The sequence below is a fragment of the Oncorhynchus masou genome, chromosome 3 (assembly GCF_036934945.1).
Source record: "Oncorhynchus masou masou isolate Uvic2021 chromosome 3, UVic_Omas_1.1, whole genome shotgun sequence".
Taxonomy (NCBI): domain Eukaryota; kingdom Metazoa; phylum Chordata; class Actinopteri; order Salmoniformes; family Salmonidae; genus Oncorhynchus; species Oncorhynchus masou.
In genome coordinates, this window is record NC_088214.1 from 3,684,708 (window position 1) to 3,707,101 (window position 22,394).

At 43.0% G+C, this 22,394-nt stretch overlaps 1 protein-coding gene across 2 annotated transcripts in view; it reads right to left on the reverse strand.

Moving 5' to 3' along the window:
- LOC135508967 (band 4.1-like protein 3) overlaps nt 1-21,955 on the reverse strand; it is a 180,370-nt gene extending 158,415 nt beyond the window's left edge. For both annotated transcript variants that reach the window (XM_064929219.1, XM_064929227.1), the window contains exons 1-2: nt 21,886-21,955; nt 16,278-16,405 (exon numbers count right to left, since the gene is read on the reverse strand). In XM_064929219.1, coding sequence (XP_064785291.1) covers nt 16,278-16,394 — 117 coding nt within the window. In that variant the 5' untranslated portion in view covers nt 16,395-16,405; nt 21,886-21,955. The remainder of the gene's footprint in view (nt 1-16,277; nt 16,406-21,885) is intronic.
- Nucleotides 21,956-22,394: the final 439 nt, after the last annotated feature.

The following is a 22,394-nucleotide window of genomic DNA, read 5'->3' on the forward strand; positions in this document are numbered from 1 at the left end:
GTCTTTTTACCGTTCAAAAGTTTGGGGTCACTTTTTATTATCACACCTATTTCTAACTTAATCCACCAAAACAATGCCAGGCTCCAAGACAATGTGTTGTCTGACATTGGTACCCAGCCAGGCTACAAGACAATGTGTTGTATGACGCTGGTACCCAGCCAGGCTCCAAGACAATGTGTTGTAGGACCCCGGTACCCAGCCAGGCTCCAAGACAATGTTCTGTAGGACCCTGGTACCCAGCCAGGCCCCAAGACAATGTTCTGTAGGACGTTGGTACATAGCCAGGCTCCAATACAATGTGTTGTAGGACCCCGGTACCCAGCCAGGCTCTAAGACAATGTGTTGTAGGACCCTGGTACCCAGAGAGGCTCCAAGACAATGTTCTGTAGGACATTGGTACCCAGCCAGGCTCTAAGACAATGTGTTGTAGGACCATGGTACCCAGCCAGGCCCCAAGACAATGTCCTGTAGGACGTTGGTACCCAGCCAGGCTCCAAGATATGTTCTGTAGGACGTTGGTACCCAGCCAGGCTCCAAGACAATGTCCTGTAGGACCCTGGTACCCAGCCAGGCTCCAAGACAATGTTCTGTAGGACGTTGGTACCCAGCCAGGCTCCAAGACAATGTTCTGTAGGACGTTGGTACCCAGACAGGCTCCAAGACAATGTTCTGTAGGACGTTGGTACCCAGACAGGCTCTAATGAGTCTCTCTCTCCTCACTGAATGAATGAATGAATGACACATGAATGAATGGGTGATAATTGTGTACCTTACTTCACAATTGAATTTAAATTACGCCTAACTGAATGATAAGGAGGGTGAAGAGGTTGATTTAGAAAATGTATGAGTTTGTGTTATGCTTATTTATCATCGTTGGCGCTCATTGTTAATAATTTGACGCGTTAATACCATTCTCTTTTACGTCTGACTTTATCACAAAAGAAGCTGTTACAGGACTATGAACTATTCATCAAGCCTTGGTGCTTATGTTTACGCACCTTGCAGGTTGATATTCATCTGATGCGCATACTAAAGGAGACAACGTTCTCTAGCGGGTACTTATAGACTCAAAGGCCAGGCATGTTGTACCAGGGTCCTACGGGGTTGTACTGTTAAAGCTGTTCCTTCATTTGGTCCCCAGAAGAAAATCACATTTTCCACCTCACTGACAACAAAGTACTTTGACTTCTGGGTTCTGCTTTGTGAGACTAAAAAAATAAGGTACTTTGGCCTGCAAGACATGTTTGGCTTTCCTCACTTTTGAAATGCTGTGAGTGAATCTCAATGTTAAAAAAAAAACATTTAACTCCTTCCTCAGCTCAATAGAAATGTGACCTACAGATGACAAAGGTCATTTGAGTGACTTACAGACATGACTGTGCCAGAACTAAAGTGTGTGTGTGAGTGTGTGTGTGTGTGTGTGTGTGTGTGTGTGTCATATCAAATCAAATTGTACAGCTGAAAACTGTTGTTCTGATTAAAGAAGCAATAAAACTGTCCTCCTTTAGACTAATTGAGTATCTGGAGCATCAACATTTGTGGGTTTGATTACAGGCTCAAAATGTCCACAAACAAATAACTTCCTTCTGAAACTCGTCAGTCTATTCTTGTTCTGAGAAATGAAGGCTATTCCATGAGAGAAGTTAAGAAATTGAAGGTCTTGTACAACTCTGTGTACTACTCCCTTCACAGAACAGCGCAAACTGGCTCTAACCAGAATAGAAAGAGGAGTGGGAGGACCCGGTGCACAACTGAGCAAGAGGACAAGTACATTAGAGTGTCTAGTTTGAGAAACAGAAGCCTCACAAGTCCTCAACTGGCAGCTTCATTAAATAGTACCCTCAAAACACCAGTCTCAACGCCAATAGTGAAGAGGCGACTCCGGGATGCTGGCCTTCAAGGAAGAGTTGCAAAGAAAAAGCCATATCTCAGACTGGACAATAAAAAGAAAAGATTAAGATCGGCGAAAGAACACAGACGCTGGATGGACTAATCTAAGTTTGAGGTGTTTGGATCACAAAGAAGAACATTCATGAGACACAGAAAAAATGAAAAGATGCTGGAGTAGTGCTTGACGCCGCCTGCAAATGAAGGATTCTTTGACGAAAGCAAAGTTTGAAGGACACAATTATTATTTAAATTTAAAAAATCATTATTCATAACCTTGTCAACATCTTGACTATATTTCCTATTTATTTTGCAACTAATTTCATGTATGTTTTATATGGAAATCAAGGACATTTCTAAGTGACCCCAAACTTTAACGGTAGTGTATATGGACGAGGAGATGTCAGAGCAGCATAGACTAAAATACAGTAAAATAGAATACAGTATATACATGTGAGATGAGTAATGCAAGATATGTAAACATTATTAAAGTGACTAGTGTTCGCATTTATTAAAGTGGTGTCGTGTCTTTGGCTATGCCAGATTAAGTGATATGACATGCTATTCTATAAAATAATTTATCCGTAATTAATATCACCTAATTGAGCTAATCATGTAAATGAAATTAACTAGAGAGTCGGGCACCACTAAATAATATTTATAGAGCCGTTATCTTCCGAATAAACTCTTAAAGACCTAGTAATATTTTACATCAATAGCAGTCAATATTAATCGTCATCTTAATTCAGTCTCATCTGAAAGTTGTAAATTCTTGGTTATCTTCACGAACCCTGGCTAACAAGTTGAATCCAAAATTGGGTTTAATGATTTATTTACTAAATACCTAACTAATCACACAGAATTACACATACACATAATTAATCAAAACTTGATTACAAATTACGTCATAAAATAAAATGTACCTAGTGGGCGGAACAGATATGACAGCTTGTTACACAAAAGAAAAGGGGCTTTGAGTGAAAGAGCGGGAAGACTGAGGAACACAGGGAAGAAGCTGTGCTATCGTAAATACAGTATCTTATGCATTCTAAATTACCGCCCATTTGGAAAAGGAAAATGCAATAAATATTTACTCTGAGCTGCGCTTCAGTAGGTTGGTGGTAGATGGAAGGCCGTGTTGCCAAACCGAGTTCTCTGTCCTTTGAAGAATGTCTCTGGTGGTCAATTGTAGTAACGTCGTTGTGTGACAGACGGGAGACTCTTGTCTGTTCCTTCCTAACCCTTGTTTGCAGCTGCTGTTGCTAACTCAACGACTAGGAGGTATCACTTCTGTAGTGAATAAGAGTTCATACCATTCGCAACCAAAGCTCACGCTGATGCTTCGTTCTGTAGTTATTATCTGAACCATTCTGACATCGGACCGTCGTCCTCACATCCTCGGAACAGGAGGTTACATTTTCATCAAGGCATTATATAGTGGAGCGAGAAGAGTGTGTTTGAAAAGTTTTATAACCCATAACTCTTCCCATGGGCGGGCCACTGATTGAGCAGAGCCCTAACCTTATGAAACCCCAATTATCATATTTTAGAAGCTAAAATCACATTTCAGTCCATCACAAATAATTTCATATTCAAACATTTAAATTGAACAACAATTCCATGTGAATCCGATAACTCTGATGTGTAGACTTTCCACTGTAGAGTTTATGTAATCTTATCATTGATGAGAATGTCTCAGATGACAACCGAACTGACATCATATTTATTAAGTACCAGCGCATATGTTCTATTGGTCAGATTACCAGAATATAGTTAATTTCCCCCCACCTTCTGATGTTCCCATAATCTCTATGTTAACCAAGTTTTTTTTTTAAAATGTAACCTCAGTAGGGTAGAGAGAAAAAAAGGGATGACGAGGTATTTGACTGTCATAAACCTACCCCCCAGACCAATGTCATGACAGTGGCCAGTGATTTCAAGATTGTATGTTGGCAGCAGCCTCTCTGTGTTAGTGATGGCTATTTCACAGTCTGATGGCCTTGATATAGAAGCTGTTTTTCAGTCTCTCGGTCCCTGCTTTGATGCTCCTGTACTGACCTCGCCTTCTGGATGGTAGCGGGGTGAACAGGCAGTGGCTCGGGTGGATGTTGTCCTTGATGATCTTTTTGGCCTTCCTGTGACATCGGGTGATGTAGGTGTCCTGGAGGGCAGGTAGTTTGCCCCCGGTGATGCGACTTCTTCACCACACTGTGGACCATTTCAGTTTGTCAGTGATGTGTACGCCGAGGTACTTGAAGCTTTCCACCTTCTCCACTGCGGTCCCGTCGATGTCACCCTCTGCTGTTTCCTGAAGTCCACAATAATCTCAATTTATTTTGTTGATGTTGAGTGAGAGGTTATTTGTGTGTATCACCCTCATTCTCCTCCCCCCTCTGTCTCTTCTCCTCTCAGTCTCTTCTCCTCTCAGTCTCTCCTCCTCTCAGTCTCTCCTCCTCTCTGTCTCTCCTCCTCTCTGTCTCTCCTCCTCTCGGTCTCTCCTCCTCTCGGTCTCTCCTCCTCTCGGTCTCTCCTCCTCTCGGTCCCTCCTCCTCTCGGTCCCCCTCCTCTCGGTCTCTCCTCCTCTCGGTCTCTCCTCCTCTCGGTCTCTTCTCCTCTCTGTCTCTTCTCATCTCTGTCTCTCCTCCTCTCTGTCCCTCCTCCTCTCTGTCTATCCCCCCCTCTTTGTCTCACTCTTCTTCCTAAAACCTAAACATGATTCATAAATCATCATAATTTCATGCTCTATTTCCACTCTTCTATCAAACAACATATTTCAATAGTCATACAATTTCCTTGTTATGTTTTAATCTTATTCATGTCGGCAGGAGATGACAAGGGAGCTACGTTAATGTCGAGAACAGAGAGGTACTGCAGCTACCAACCCTTTCTCTCTCTGTATGTGTGTGTGTCTGTCTGTCTGTGTGTGTGTGTGTGTCTGTCTCTGTGTGTCTGTCTGTCTGTCTGTTTGTGTGTCTGTCTCTGTGTGTGTGTGTCTGTCTCTGTGTGTGTGTGTGTGTGTGCGTGTGTGCGTGTGTGCCTGTGTCTGTGTGCCTGTGTCTGTGTGCCTGTGTCTGTGTGCCTGTGTCTGTGTGCCTGTCTCTGTGTGTCTGTGTGTCTGTGTGTCTGTCTCTGTGTGTCTGTCTCTGTGTGTCTGTGTGCCTGTGTCTGTGTGCCTGTCTCTGTGTGTCTGTGTGTCTGTGTGTCTGTCTCTGTGTGTCTGTCTCTGTGTGTCTGTCTCTGTGTGTCTGTGTGTCTGTCTCTGTGTGTCTGTGTGTCTGTCTCTGTGTGTCTGTCTCTGTGTGTCTGTCTCTGTCTCTGTGTGTAAGCAGCACTGCAGTTAAAGTACAAGCCCTGCAGAAGAGACTACTCCCTGTATACTCGTCCTGGATGGAAGAGCATAGAAAAAGCTGTACCTACTCCACCCACACAAATTCACTCATAACGATGACCACAGCATAACACCTTTTCCCTCTCTGTCTCTTCTCCTCCTCTCTGTCTCTCCTCCTCTCTGTCTCTTCTCCCCCTCTCTGTCTCTTCTCCTCCTCTCCTCCTCTCTCCTCTCCTCCTCTCCTCTCCTCTCTGCCTCTTCTCCTCCTCTCCTCCTCTCTCCTCTCCTCCTCTCTCCTCTCTTCTCCCCTCCTCTCTAAACCCGAAAAGGTTTAGGACTCTACAGAGAAGAGTCAGATTCCACAGTGAGCAGCTTGCTACCCAACAACTCTGGAATTAATTCACAATTGCCATGTTTTTTTTTAGTTAAGCTGAAAGGATTCTGACTTCTACATAAGAGTCGAGAGCACAGACCTAGGATCAGTTTACTCTCTTAAAATCACAACCTTAACAACTAAACTACCTCGTGTGAGAAGATGCCCCTTTAGAGCACAGACCTAGGATCAGTTTACTCTCTTAAAATCACAACCTTAACAACTAAACTACCTCGTGTGAGAAGATGCCCCTTTAGAGCACAGACCTAGGATCAGTTTACTCTCTCAAAATCACAACCTTAACAACTAGGCTCAGAAACACAAAACTGAGCTGACCTCTGTATTGTCCTGACCCTCCTATGACTATGGCATGTTCCAAAAGGAACTCTATTCCCTGCACTACAGGCCCCATAGGACTCTGGTCTAAAGTAGTGCACTACATAGGGAATAGGGTTCCATATGACTCTGGTCTAAAGTAGAGCACTATATAGGGAATAGGGTTCCATAGGACACTGGTCTAAAGTAGTGCACTATATAGGGAATAGGGTTCCATAGGGCTCTGGTCTAAAGTAGTGCACTATATAGGGAATAGGGTTCCATAGGGCTCTGGTCTAAAGTAGTGCACTATATAGGGAATAGGGTTCCATAGGACTCTGGTCTAAAGTAGTGCACTATATAGGGAATAGGGCCCCATAGGACTCTGGTCTAAAGTAGTGCACTATATAGGGAATAGGGTTCCATAGGACTCTGGTCTAAAGTAGTGCACTATATAGGGAATAGGGTTCCATAGGACTCTGGTCTAAAGTAGTGCACTATATAGGGAATAGGGCCCCATAGGACTCTGGTCTAAAGTAGTGCACTATATAGGGAATAGGGTTCCATAGGGCTCTGGTCTAAAGTAGTGCACTATATAGGGAATAGGGTTCCATAGGGCTCTGGTCTAAAGTAGTGCACTATATAGGGAATAGGGTTCCATAGGGCTCTGGTCTAAAGTAGTGCACTATATAGGGAATAGGGTTCCATAGGGCTCTGGTCTAAAGTAGTGCACTATATAGGGAATAGGGTTCCATAGGGCTCTGGTCTAAAGTAGTGCACTATATAGGGAATAGGGTTCCATAGGGCTCTGGTCTAAAGTAGTGCACTATATAGGGAATAGGGTTCCATAGGGCTCTGGTCTAAAGTAGTGCACTACATAGGGAATAGGGTTCCATAGGACTCTGGTCTAAAGTAGTGCACTATATAGGGAATAGGGTTCCATAGGACTCTGGTCTAAAGTAGTGCACTATATAGGGAATATGGTTCCATAGGACTCTGGTCTAAAGTAGTGCACTATATAGGGAATAGGGTTCCATAGGGCTCTGGTCTAAAGTAGTGCACTATATATAGGGAATAGGGTTCCATAGGACTCTGGTCTAAAGTAGTGCACTATATAGGGAATAGGGTTCCATAGGACTCTGGTCTAAAGTAGTGCACTATATAGGGAATAGGGTTCCATAGGACTCTGGTCTAAAGTAGTGCACTATATAGGGAATAGGGTTCCATAGGACTCTGGTCTAAAGTAGTGCACTATATAGGGAATAGGGTTCCATAGGACTCTGGTCTAAAGTAGTGCACTATATAGGGAATAGGGTTCCATAGGGCTCTGGTCTAAAGTAGTGCACTATATATAGGGAATAGGGTTCCATAGGACTCTGGTCTAAAGTAGTGCACTATATAGGGAATAGGGTTCCATAGGACTCTGGTCTAAAGTAGTGCACTACATAGGGAATAGGGCCCCATAGGCCTCTGGTCTAAAGTAGTGCACTACATAGGGAATAGGGCGCCATAGGACTCTGGTCTAAAGTAGTGCACTATATAGGGAATAGGGTTCCATAGGGCTCTGGTCTAAAGTAGTGCACTATATAGGGAATAGGGTTCCATAGGACTCTGGTCTAAAGTAGAGCACTATATAGGGAATAGGGTTCCATAGGACTCTGGTCTAAAGTAGTGCACTATATAGGGAATAGGGTTCCATAGGACTCTGGTCTAAAGTAGTGCACTATATAGGGAATAGGGTTCCATAGGACTCTGGTCTAAAGTAGTGCACTATATTTGGAATAGGGTTCCATAGGACTCTGGTCTAAATTAGTGCACTATATAGGGAATAGGGTTCCAAAGGACTCTGGTCTAAAGTAGTGCACTATATAGGGAATAGGGTGCCCTTAAAGACATACCCTTAGTGCTGGACCTGAGTCTCTCCTCTTTCTATAGCATTTGGTTTTCAAACCCCAGACATTTCACAATTGTGTGCCAGCGCTGAACTATCACACCTGATTCACAAGTTAAGGGCTTGAAGATTAGTTGAATCAGGTGTGGAGGCTCCGGAATAGAATACAAAACAGACCTAATTGAGCTAGTTTCATAAATCAACCGAAACACCATGATACCAAAACCCCATGTTACCCAAAACACCATGTTACCCATGTTGGGGGTGGAACGGTTGTTGGTCCCCGACAAGAGGTTTGAGAACCACTGGTCTACACTACTGTTGCCTGTCTTGGAAGCTGAGGAGGATTTAGCCTACAGATGAGTGCATCTGGCTCAAGGCGACCTCTGTTGACAAGCACGTACTGAAGATAACATAAGCTTTAGATTCTATAGAAACAGGCAATCTGTAGTCTGCCAGGCCAAAAACTCACACACCACAGAGAAACAGACCATCTGTAGTCTGCCAGCCCAAACTCACACACCACAGAGAAACAGACAATATGTAGTCTGCCAGGCCAAAGTGACTCCGTTCTCAAACCACCAATATTATAAGTCAACGTTCTCAATCCAATATAATGTACAGTGGTTCCTCCTTTAAAAGTTGAGTCACACTGCAGCACACCCTGAGTGCTACTGCAGCATTCTGTGTCTCGTCATATAATTCTCTGCCATTTCTTCTGTTCCTGCAAGTTATTGCTAGTTTGACCACCAGAGGGCATCTTTGAGGAGCATTTGATAGTGCTCCGTATTGGCATTACCAGAGAATTTAAAACTTTTTTTGTAGTAACTTAATATATGAGATTGATTTTAAGAAATTTTGCTTAATTAATTAGATTAATATTATGGTGTTTCTATTCAGAGAAAAACGACAAACGAAACCTTCTGGGTTTCCATTAGGATGGAAGGGATTTTAAAAAATAAATAATTATTTCACCTTTATTTAACCAGGTAGGCTAGTTGAGAACAAGTTCTCATTTACAACTGCGACCTGGCCAAGATAAAGCAAAGCAGTGTGAACAGACAACACAGAGTTACACATGGAGTAAACAATTAACAAGTCAATAACACAGTAGAAAAAAGAAAAAAGAGAGTCTATATACATTGTGTGCAAAAGGCATGAGGAGGTAGGCGAATAATTACAATTTTGCAGATTAACACTGGAGTGATAAATGATCAGATGGTCATGTACAGGTAGAGATACTGGTGTGCAAAAGAGCAGAAGAGTAAATAAATATAAACAGCATGGGGATGAGGTAGGTAAATTGGGTGGGCTATTTACCGATAGACTATGTACAGCTGCAGCGATCGGTTAGCTGCTCAGATAGCAGATGTTTGAAGTTGGTGAGGGAGATAAGTCTCCAACTTCAGCGATTTTTGCAATTCGATCTTAATTTAATAATTTAAAATATGGAGCTGTACAACGTGATTGTCGGGAGTAGGCTACAGGATTGGAGGATCCTAAAGTTTTGGCCTTCATTAGACAACTTTGTTCCAATATTTCTGTAAATCAGTGATATTTATTCCCATAGTAATTCATTATGGATCCATAACTAAATCAACATCTGCATTTTGAAAGAGTATTTTTTTATCATTAGTTTATTAATAAGGTTGGAGGGCGCGCAATTCAAATAAATAATCGTAATAGTAAACATTCATGAACATACAAGAATGTTATATAATTTAAAAGCTTAAATTCTTGTTAATTTAACTGCGTTTTCTGATTTACAGATTTACAGATTCGAATTGCAATCTGGGAGCCTGAATTACAGAAAAAAATAATCTGGTTGGTTTTTCATCGGATTTCCACCTGCCATATCAATTGTGTTATAGTCTCAGACATTACATTAACGGTTTTAGAAACTTCTAAGTGTTTTCTTTCCAATGACACCAATTACATGCATATCCTGGCTTCTGGGCCTGAGTAACAGGCAGTTTACTTTGGGCATGTCAGTCAGTAAATTAAAAAAATAAATGAATTGTTGTAAAGTCAAATTCAAAAGGCACTCGCACATCTGAGCTATCTTTTATTGCAGGTGCATGGCAACAGCCTGATAAGAATCAAGAGAATCACTGACATGATGTCAGCTGGTCCTTTTGTGGCAGGGCTGAAATGCAGTGGAAACAGTTTTTTTCTTTTAGGGGATTCAGTTCATTTGCATGTCAAATAGGGAATTGCAATTCATCTGATCACTCTTCATAACATTCTGGAGTATATGCGAATTGCCATCATACAAACTGAGGCAGCAGACTTTGTGAAAATTAATATTTGTGTCGTTCTCAAAACTTTTGGCCACGACTGTACATAAAACGTATTAAACACTTCTGTAAAACCACAATGAGGACATTGACGAACCAAGTTTTCATAAATCATTGGGTACAGTGTAATAAAAACGTCAGAGTAATCTAAAATAGGGGCATAATTCATGTTCAAATTTATTGTTCATTTCATCATTAAGAAAAAATAATGTCTGGAGGGTAAAAATCCCAAAACATTCTGGCTGATTTTGTTTTGTGGCTGGCAGTTGACATGGACCAAGTTATTGCGCAAATAAATTAACTGCATCTCCTACTTTTCAAATTTGTGAACTTTACGGAGTGTTCTTTAGCGGGTCTTTGTTTTCCCCAATGCCAAATTAAGAGCTTCTTCCACACAATGTGGAAAATAGCCTCTTCTTAGAAACCTATTGCGCATCTCCTCTGCTTATTCTAGATAGTCCTGAAAATGATGTGTTGCAAGTTGGAGATGAGGGAGGAGTGGAACTCACCCAGCCTCCCAGACCTGCAGTCGAGAGGAAACTACCAGGGCACAGACCGTATGTGAAGTGGCCTGGCGCCAGTGACAAGAAGTTGCAGGAAACAGTGAATACTGACCTTACCTTGACCCTCAAGAAACTTCGAGGCACAGTGGAGAAGAAGTTGGAGAGTATGAGTATGGGACAGAAAGATTTGGAGTGGAAGAGGCAAAAGGCGGGAGAAAGGTTCCAACCCCACCAGTTTCCAGGAGGCAACAAGAAATCAAGCGCCTCGTTCAAGAAAGGCGGCAGCTTAAGAAACAGTGGAAGAAGGCCTCGGAAGTGGAAAAGGAGGGCATAGAGGCACTTCAGGCTGACATCAAAACCCGGTTGGCATCCCTCCGTAGAGCAGAGAACCTACGGAAACGCAGAAGAGAGAGAACATAGAAGGAAGAAAGAACAAACTAGAACTCGATTCTATAAAGATCCCTTCAAGTTCCTTAAAAGTCTCTTCACGAAGGAAAAAAGTGGAGCTCTAAAAACAACAAAGAAAGACCTAGAGGAGCACCTGAGAACAACAAACTTTGACTCAAAGCTACATGAACATCTGGCCATCCCATCAGATATCCCACCCATTGAACCCCCAGAACATCATATTGAGACCAGCCCTCTGACATGGAAAGAGGTGGAAAACACAGTTCGACAGGCAAGAACAGCATCAGCCCCGGGGCCAAATGGAGTCCCATACAAAGTGTATAAGAACGCACCAGACATCCTGAGGTTCCTCTGGAGGCTTATGAGAACAGCTTGGCAAAAGAAGATAATACCCAAAGTGTGGCGTAGGGCAGGCGGGGTCCTGATCCGTAAGGAGAAGGATGCAGTGAACATCAGCCAATTCCGCCCAATCTCCTTACTGAATGTCGAGGGTAAAATCTTCTTTAGGGTCATTGCCCAGAGGATGGCCGAGTACCTGCAAAGGAATGCGTACGTCGATACATCTGTACAGAAGGCAGGAATATCAGGGTTCTTTAGCTGCTTGGAACATTCCAGCATGATCTGGCACCAGATCCAGATGACCAAGGTGGAGAAAAGGGACCTCCATGTAGTCTTCCTCGACCTCGCCAATGCATTTGGCTCTGTGCCCCATGAACTCCTGTGGTCTGCCTTCAGATTTTTCCACATACCGGACACCATCACAACCCTGGTGAAGTCGTACTTCCAGGATCTGCAGTTCTGCTTCACCACCTCAGAGTTCACCACCTCATGGCAGTGCCTGAATGTAGGTATAATGGCGGGATGTACCATTTCTCCATTGGCATTCACAATGGCAATGGAGGTTATCATCAGATCCTCAAAATGGGTTGCTGGTGGACAGCGAGTCGACTCTGGTTTCCGCCTCCCTCCACTCAGAGCCTACATGGACGACATTACAACATTGACCACCACTGTCCCATGCACCAGGAGACTGCTCAGAAAACTCGAGGAGAACATCAGCTGGGCCCGTATGAAGATTAAACCATCCAAGTCACGCAGCATCTTGATTTTGAAAGGAGTACTCTCTGACCTGAAATTCTTCATCGGAGATGACCAAATCCCAACAGTGTCTGAGCAGCCGGTAAAAAGCCTTGGAAGGTGGTATGATGCAAGCCTGAAGGACGAAGACCAGGTGCAACAGCTGCGCAAAGACATCAGTAGTAGCCTACAGTCCATCGACAACACCCAGCTACCTGGAAAGTTAAAGGCCTGGTGTCTGCAGTTTGGTCTCCTACCCCGGGTGTTGTGGCCCTTAGCACTGTATGAGGTTCCAATCTCAACAGTGCAGAAGATGGAAAGAGGAGTCACAGGCTACTTAAAGAAGTGGCTCGGAGTTCCACGATGCCTTACCACCATAGGCCTCTATGGAGATGGTGTCCTCAAGCTGCCCCTCACCAGTCTAACAGAGGAATTCAAGTGTGCAAAAACCAGGCTCCAGATGACACTGAATGAATCTCGAGACCCAGTGGTGAGCAACAACGCGCCGACCTTGGCAACTGGGCGCAAATGGAGGCCAGGAAAAGCAGTCCAGGAGGCAACAGCAGCCCTCAGACATGCTGACATTGTGGGTCATGTTCAGCAAGGGAGAGGAGGCCCTGGGCTAACTAGCCGTGCTGCTTGGAGCAAAGCCACTGCACCAGAGCGGCGGAAGATGGTAGTGCAGGAAGTACGCCATCAGGAGGAGGCTGCAAGGTGTGCCAAGGCAGTCTCTCTTACCAAACAGGGACAGTTGACTCGATAGGACAGTGTGGAGAAGAGGAAGATCAGCTGGAAGGATCTGTGGACCATGGAAGCGAGGCGGTTGAGCTTTTCCATCAGAGCAACATATGACGTCCTTCCAACACCAGTTAATCTTCACCAATGGTATGGTGAAGATCCGGACTGTGCCCTCTGTTCCATGCCAGCCAACCTCAGGCACATTCTCACAGGGTGTAAAACAAGCCTCACCCAAGGACGCTACACTTGGCGTCACAACCAAGTCCTTAAAAACCTTGCGTCCGCCCTGGAGGACAAGTGAGCTGCCACCAACTCCCTACCACCCACAGCAGCAGCACACTCCTTACGGACAAACTTTGTCCGCGAAGGGGCTAAACCACCGAAGAGCGGCTCGACACCATTAGAGCGAGACCAGCTGCTCTTGGCCCGCGACTGGAAAATGCTAGCTGACATTGGCCGGCAACTTGTGTTTCCTCCGGAGATCGCAACCACCACCCTAAGACCTGACATGGTGCTCTGGTCCTGTTCACTCAATAAGGTCTTCATCATTGAGCTCACAGTACCCTGGGAGGACTCAGTAGATGAGACTTATGAGCGAAAACATCTGCGCTATGCTGATCTAGCTGCCGAAGCACGGCATGCATCATGGCTGGAACACAGAAGTCTGACCAGTGGAGGTGGGCTGCAGAGGTTTTGTGGCAACATCTACAACCAGACTGCTTAGAGACCTGGGAATTAAGGGCCAGAGCCAGCGTTCGGCAATCAAAGCTGTATCGGAGGCGGCAGAAGGCAGCAGTCAGTGGCTCTGGATGAAGAGGAAAGACCCCAGCTGGGCCCCGAAGTGAGAGGGCCAGGAGGTATGCGGTCAACAATGCTTGACTCAGGGCGGAGGATGCCCTGCCATGCATAGTCCCATGGGATGTTGGCTATCAACAACAAGGCAACTCCTATGACTAATTGGGAATGGGACGCAAGCGTAGGATTGATCACCCTGTCGCTGGCCGCATTTGGGGAGGGTGTATAGTGTGAAAGGTCGAAACACCCTAGGAACCAAAGGTACACTACTGACGATGTGCTCCCCAAATTTCACCACGCTCACTGTTCATTAACTCTTGGAAGTGCTTGCACAAAGGATAGTAACATCTCATCCTGTGTTCTTGGAATCTTTTTCCAACAATTGTTCACAGACAGTTTATTTCACTTATAATTCACTGTATCACAATTCCAGTGGGTCAGAAGTTTACATACACTAAGTTGACTGTGCCTTTAAACAGCTTGGAAAATTACAGAAAAATATGTTATAGCTTTAGAAGCTTCTGATTGACTAATTGACATCAGTTGAGTCAATCGGAGGTGTACTTGTGGATGTATTTCAAGGCCTACCTTCAAACTCAGTGCCTCTTTGCTTGACATCATGGGAAAAAGAAATCAGCCAAGACCACAATTTTTTTTGTAGACTTCCACAAGTCTCATTCATCCTGTGGGAGCAATTTCCAAATAGCTGAAGGTAACACTGTACAAACAATAGTATGCAAGTATAAACACCACGCAGCCGTTATACCGCTCAGGAAGGAGACGCGTTCTGTCTCCAAGAGATGAACGTACTTTGGTGTGAAAAGTGCAAATCAATTCCAGAACAACAGCAAAGGACCTTGTGAATATGCTGGAGGAAACAAGTACAAAAGTATCTATATCCACAGTCAAACGAGTCCTAAATCGACATAACCTGAAAGGCCGCTCAGCAAGGAAGAAGCCACTGCTCCAAAACCGGCATAAAAAAGCCAGACTACGGTTTGCAACTGCACATGGGGACAAAGATCATACTTTTTGGAGAAATGTCCTCTGGTCTGATGAAACAAAAATAGAACTGTTTGGCCATAATGACCATCGTTATGTTTGGAGGAAAAAGGGGGAGGCTTGCAAGCCGAAGAACACCATCCCAACCGTGAAGCATGGGGGTGGCAGCATCATGTTGTGGGGGTGCTTTGCTGCAGGAGGGACTGGTGCACTTCACAAAATAGATGGCATCATGAGGCAGGAAAATTGAAGCAACATCTCAAGACATCAGTCAGGAAGTTAAAGCTTGGTCGCAAATGGGTCTTCCAAATGGACAATGACCCCAAGCATACTTCCAAAGTTGTGGAAAAATGGCTTAAGAACAACAAAGTCAAGGTATTGGAGTAGCCATCACAAAGCCCTGACCTCAAACCTTTAGAAAATTTGTCGGCAGAACTGAAAAATTGTGTGGGAGCAGGGAGGCCAACAAACCTGACTCAGTTACACCAGCTCTGTCAGGAGGAATGGGCCAAAATTCATCCAACTTATTGTGTGAAGCTTGTGGAAGTCTACCCAAAACGTTTGATCCAAGTTAAACAATTTAAAGTCAATGCTACCAAATACGAATTGAGTGTATGTAAACTTCTGACTCACTGGGAATGTGATGAAAGAAATAAAAGTTGAAATAAATCATCCTCTCTACTATAGTTCTGACATTTCACATTCTAAAAATAAAGCGGTAATCCTAACTGACCTAAAACAGGATCCTAACTGACCTTACTAGGATTAAATGTCAGGAGTTGTGAAAAACTTAAATATATTTGGCTAAGATGTATGTAAACTTCCTACTTCTACTGTAGCTCGGCTATTAGACAATTCTTTAGTAAAGGTTGAATAGTCTATTGTTCAGCTAATAGCTAATAATAATAATATATATATTATTAATAATAATATAATAATAAACATTGACATTCACATCCTGCTACTAATAATAATAATAATAATACCTTTTCCCCTTTTTCACGTTAAAGATTCCAAAATAAATATAAAGTTAAAAATAAAGTGTTTTTAGCCACAATAGGCCCCGACCCCAATTCATACATTTGGGCACAGTCGTTAGCGTGGGGCCGATGCAATGTTGAGGGTTCCCTGCTTGCTATAATGAATTAGTTTGATACACCTGGTATTGGATATGCATGGGAAAAACCTGCTAAATAGTGATTTTTGTAAATTAACTACATGACAAACAAATATGCACAATCATTTGTCTCCACATTAACTAAAATATTCCTCTCAATTGTACATTTTTTTTGCCTGACTCGTTATGACTCGTTATGACGTTATAACTACATTTGCTTCCTTGTAATGTTTTGTCAGCCATCTTTGTTGAAGTCACCGGGGACAGGAGGCTCGCGTCAAATTTGTCCTTGGAATCACTCGATATGATTGGTCATATAAAAACCATGAGACCCAAATGCATAATGAGTGATCTAACTCCCCCTTGTGGCGGTCTGAAGCAATGAAGCAGTGATGCAGGGTACCTCTAAGTCCCGCGCACGCAACTTTTAAAGTAGGAACCACTATATATTATGGCTGAAAAGTTGTCAACCCAGAAATTCCGAGCTTCCCCATTGGGCACAAGTCAAACTGTACTGTAGCTGAATACAGCACGTGGAAGGCTCACCTGGTTATTTCTGGCTGGTGTACTGTGTCCAGCGGCAGCTGGGAAGTGTTCAACTGCCTCCCCTCCTTTCTCCTTCTGCTGCTTGGGCTCAGAGTCCGCTCCTAATTCAGTCATCATGGCCAATCACACTGGAAAAGAGAGAGAGACAGAGACAGAGAGACAGAGAGACAGAGAGACAGAGACAGAGAGACAGAGACAGAGAGAGACAGAGAGACAGTTTGTTTATGTGTGAGGAGGGGATTTACAGAGCCACCCACCAGTGAGAGCAGTGGGAGTTCAGAGCCACTATCACTGACTACTAAATCAAACCAAATGTTATTTGTCACATGCACCGAATACAACAAGTATAGACTTAATCGTGAAATGCTTAGTTATGAACTTATGAACCCTTTCACAACAAATAAAGTAACAAAGCTGACAAATAGATAATAAGACAGTAATACTATAAAATTAAAATTAAGTTTCCTTTACGTTTTTTCTACTTGATTGGCGTCCACCTGTGGTAAATTCAATTGACTGGACCTGATTTAGAAAGGTACACACCTGTCTATATAAGGTTCACACCTGTCTATATAAGGTTCACACCTGTCTATATAAGGTTCACACCTGTCTATATAAGGTTCACACCTGTCTATATAAGGTTCACACCTGTCTATATAAGGTTCACACCTGTCTATATAAGGTTCACACCTGTCTATATAAGGTTCACACCTGTCTATATAAGGTTCACACCTGTCTATATAAGGTTCACACCTGGCTATGTAAGATCCCACAGTTGACAGTACATGTCAGAGCAAAAACAAGACATGAGGTCGAAGGAATTGTCCATAGAGCTCTGAGACAGGATTGTGTCAAGGCACAGATCTGGGGAAGGGTATCAAAAAATGTCTGCAGCATTGAAGGTCCCCAAGAACACAGTGGCCTCCATCATTCTTAAATGGAAGAAGTTTGGAACCACCAAGACTCTTCCTAGAGCTGGCCGCCCAGCCAAACTGAGCAATTGGGGGAGAAGGGCTTTGGTCAGGGAGGTGACCAAGAACCCGATGGTCACTCTGACAAAGCTCAAGAGTTCCTCTGCGGAGATGGGAGAACCTTCCAGAAGGACAACCATCTCTGCAGCACTCCACCAATCAGGCCTTTATGGTAGAGTGGCAAGATGGAAGCCACTCCTCAGTAAAAGGCACATGACAGCCCACTTGGAGTTAGCCAAAAGGCACTTAAAGGACTCTCAGACCATGAGAAACAAGATTCTCTGGTCTGATTAAACCAAAATTGAACTCTTTGGCCTGAATGCCAAACGTCACATCTGGAGGAAACCTGGCACCATCCCTACGGTGAAGCATGGTGGTGGCAGCATCATGCTGTGGGGATGCGTTTCAGCAGCAGGGCCTGAGAGACTAGTCAAGATCGAGGCACAGATGAATGGAGTACAGAGAGATCCTTGAAAACCTGCTCCAGAGCACTCAGGACCTCAGACTGAGGCGAAGGTTCACCTTCCAACAGGACAACGACCCTAAGAACACAGCCAAGACAACACAGGAGTGGCTTTGGGACAAATCTATGATGTCCTTGAGTGACCTAGCCAGAGCCCGGATTTGAACCAAATTGAACATCTCTGGAGAGACCTGAAAATAGCTGTGCAGCAACGCTCCCTATCCAACCTGACAGAGCTTGAGAGGATCTACAGAGAAGAATGGGACAAACTCCCCAAATACAGGTGTGCCAAGCTTGTAGCGTCATACCCAAGAAGACTTGAGGCTGTAATCGCTGACAAAGGTGCTTCAACAAAGTACTGAGTAAAGGGTCTGAATACTTATGTAAATGTTATATATATAGTTTTTTATTTCTAGTAAATATGCAAACATTTCTAACAACCAGTTTTTGCTTTGTCATTGTGGGGTATTGTGTGTATATAGACGACAAGAAAATAAACAACATTTTTAATCAATTTTAGAATAAGGCTGTAACGTAACAAAATTTGGAAAAAGTCAAGGGGTCTGAATACTTTCCGAATGCACTGTAGTCATACTAGATTGAATAGAGTACAGATGGAATCCTAGATTGAATAGCGTACAGATGGATTACCAGATTGAATAGAGCACAGGTGGATTAGTAGATTGAATAGAGTACAGATGGATTACTAGATTGAATAGAGTACAGATGGATTACTAGATTGAATAGAGTACAGATGGATTACCAGATTGAATAGAGTACAGGTGGATTACTAGATTGAATAGATTACAGATGGATTAGTAGATTGAATAGATTACAGATGGATTACTAGATTGAATAGAGTACAGGTGGATTAGTAGATTGAATAGAGTACAGGTGGATTAGTAGATTGAATAGAGTACAGATGGATTAGTAGATTGAATAGAGTACAGATGGATTACTAGATTGAATAGAGTACAGATGGATTACTAGATTGAATAGAGTACAGATGGATTAGTAGATTGAATAGAGTACAGATGGATTAGTAGATTGAATAGAGTACAGATGGATTAGTAGATTGAATAGAGTACAGATGGATTAGTAGATTGAATAGAGTACAGATGGATTAGTAGATTGAATAGAGTACAGATGGATTAGTAGATTGAATAGAGTACAGATGGATTATCAGATTGAATAGAGTACAGGTGGATTAGTAGATTGAATAGAGTACAGATGGATTAGTAGGTTGAATAGAGTACAGATGGATTAGTAGGTTGAATAGAGTACAGATGGATTACCGGATTGAATAGAGTACAGATGGATTACCGGATTGAATAGAGTACTGATGGATTACTAGATTGAATAGATTACAGATGGATTAGTAGATTGAATAGAGTACAGATGGATTACTAGATTTAAAATAAATATTTGAGAAAATATATAAATCAATAAAAAATAATAACAATAGTTATGTTTAGATAGAGTCAAGGATATGTTTTTGTATAATCCTACAGAGTCTTAGAAGAAATATAGACCTGGAGCCTGATTTAGTTTCCCTTACAATGCAAACATTACAGTTTAATCAATTTGATCAACTTTATTTGTAGATTCGATTAGTAATAGAGTAATTAGTAATTAATAAAGTCCAATTAAAGCTTCTTTTGACAAAGTAGAATCCAAATAGATAATAATATAACCAATCAGGTCACAGGTGAAATGATTGGCTGTATTCCTAAACAAAAGGACCTGTGCATGAACAATTGTAAAGGATGATTTGCATAAATAAATAGCATATTTAAATTTTAAATTAATAAATGGTTTAAACCAAATAATGGTGCCGGAGGGGATGGCGTTTTACAACTGTGCTATTTTTTAAAAAATTTTCCCCACATTGTTTGTAACTTATTTTGTATATAATGTTGTTGCTACCTGTCGCTTATGACCGAAAAGAGCTTGTGAAGAGGCCACCCTGGGATGCTGACCTTCTAGCCAGAGTTCCTTGTCCAGTCTCCATGTCAACAGTGAAGAGGCCACCCTGGGATGCTGGCCTTCTAGGCAGAGTTCCTCTGTCCAGTCTCCATGTCAACAGTGAAGAGGCCACCCTGGGATGCTGGCCTTCTAGGCAGAGTTCCTCTGTCCAGTCTCCATGTCAACAGTGAAGAGGCCACCCTGGGATGCTGGCCTTCGAGGCAGAGTTCCTCTGTCCAGTCTCCATGTCAACAGTGAAGAGGCCACTCTGGGATGCTGGCCTTCTAGGCAGAGTTCCTCTGTCCAGTCTCCATGTCAACAGTGAAGAGGCCACCCTGGGATGCTGGCCTTCTAGGCAGAGTTCCTTGTCCAGTCTCCATGTCAACAGTGAAGAGGCCACTCTGGGATGCTGGCCTTCTAGGCAGAGGTCCTCTGTCCAGTCTCCATGTCAACAGTGAAGAGGCCACCCTGGGATGCTGGCCTTCTAGGCAGAGTTCCTCTGTCCAGTGTCTGTGTTCTTTCGCCCGTCTTAATCTTTTCTTTTTATTGGCCAGTCTGAGAAATGGCTTTTTCTTTGCAACTCTTCCTTGAAGGCCAGCATCCCGGAGTCGGCTCTTCACTGTTGACGTTGAGACGGTTGTTTTGCGGGTACTATTTAATGAAGCTGCCAGTTGAGGACTTGTGAGGCGTCTGTTTCTCAAACTAGACACTCTAATATACTTGTCCTCTTGCTCAGTTGTGCACCGGGGCCTCCCACTCTTCTTTCTATTCTGGTTAGAGCCTGTCGGCGCTGTTCTGTGAAGGGAGTAGTACACAGCGTTGTACGAGATCTTCAGTTTCTTGGCAATTTCTCGCATGGAATAGCCTTCATTTCTCAGAACAAGAATAGACTGACGAGTTGCAGAAGAAAGTCTTTGTTTCTGGTCATTTTGAGCTTGTAATCGAACCCACAAATGTTGATGCTCCAGATACTCAACTAGTCTAAAGAAGGCCAGTTGTATTGCTTCTTTAATCAGAACAGTTTTCAGCTGTGCTAACATAATTGCAAAAGGGTTTTCTAATGATCAATTAGCCTTTTAAAACTGGATAAGATTACACAACGTGCCATTGGAACACAGAAGTGATGATTGCTGATAATGGGCCTCTGTATGCTAATGTGGATATTCAATTTAAAAAAATCTGCCGTTTCCAGCTACAATAGTAATTTACAACATTAATAATGTCTACATTGTATTTCTGATCAATTTGATGTTATTTTAATGGACAAGAAATGTGTTTTTCTTTCAAAAACAAGAACCCCAAACTAAGTGTCCCCAAACTTTTGAACGGTATTGTATATGTAATGTCTGACTACCTTGCTGTACCAGAGAGATAGTACTGTGTAGATGCTACATCAGTCGGGTTTGTTGTTCACTTCAGTCATCTGATACATATGTATCTGTTGTCTTTCCAACCACATGGTATAATTAAGCAATAAGGTCCGAGGGGGGGTGCGGTATATGGCCAATACAGCACAGCTATGGGCTGTTCTTATGCACGACGCAATGCGGAGTGCCTGGATATAGCACTTAGCCGTGATATATTGGCCATATACCACAAACCCCTGAGGTGCTGTATTGCTATTATAAACTGGTTACCGACATAACCGCTCTAGTAATTTAATAGGATCTCTATGGCAGTAGTTTATTCGACATAATATGTAGTTGACGTCAATGACGAATAACCTTGCCCCAAAACAATATACTACCCCTCTCCTACCTAAACATGTTTTTTCGGGAAGATGATTTGATGAAGTATCAGGCTTAACGGTTTGACAAGTGCTTTTCGGGAAGTCAACATACACCGAAGAAGCATGACAATGTCGTAAATGAAATTCTACAGATCAATTAGTGAAGCAACCCTTACAATGTTGCGCACACTGCTAAGTTACAATATAGCGCGCCAGAAAGGTTATACCAAACACGTAATAAACATCTACCATGTCGGCTATGCCGCATGACTAGTTTTACAAAACAGAAAACCATTTTCATGCCAGTTTGCTGTCATTCTGACTTCGGGTGATGTGGTCAGGAAACCTTCGTCTTCTTGACATGCAAAACAAAAAGGACCAACACAAATATTCACAACATACCAGACAATATTCCTTCCAATCGGTTTGACATCAACAGAGTAGAAAAAGTATCCGGTAAATGTATAGTAATGTCATTACCGGTGTAGTGCCTTCTCTGTCCGTCCGGTACTGCGTGAGCAAAATATCCGTGGTTGTAGTTTCGTTGCGGTTGCTCCTTCTTGATTGTGATCCTGCTACAGCATCAGAGTCTCTCTTCACCAGCAGACTTAGACTGTCAGAGACGCAGCTCAGCTAGGGATTCTGGGATAGATGGACAGCCAGAGTAATAATTTGGGAGTAGTGGGCACTATAACTGTTTGAATATCTCTATGGTAGATTGGGGGGGTTAAGAGTGATCCTAGAGCCGTGACTATATATAAAGGCAATGGTAGTTCAGTTGGTCAAATTATTGTTTGTTTAATATAGTTCAATAAGTCCACACACACACACTAGAGTAGAACATAATAGAATATAGGGTAGAGTAGGGTAGGGTGGGGTAGGGTAGGGTAGGATAGGATGCGGTAGGGTAGGGTAAGGTAGAGTAGAGTAGGGTAGAGTAGAGTAGAGTAGGGTAGGGTAGAGTAGAGTAGGGTAGAGTAGAGTAGGGT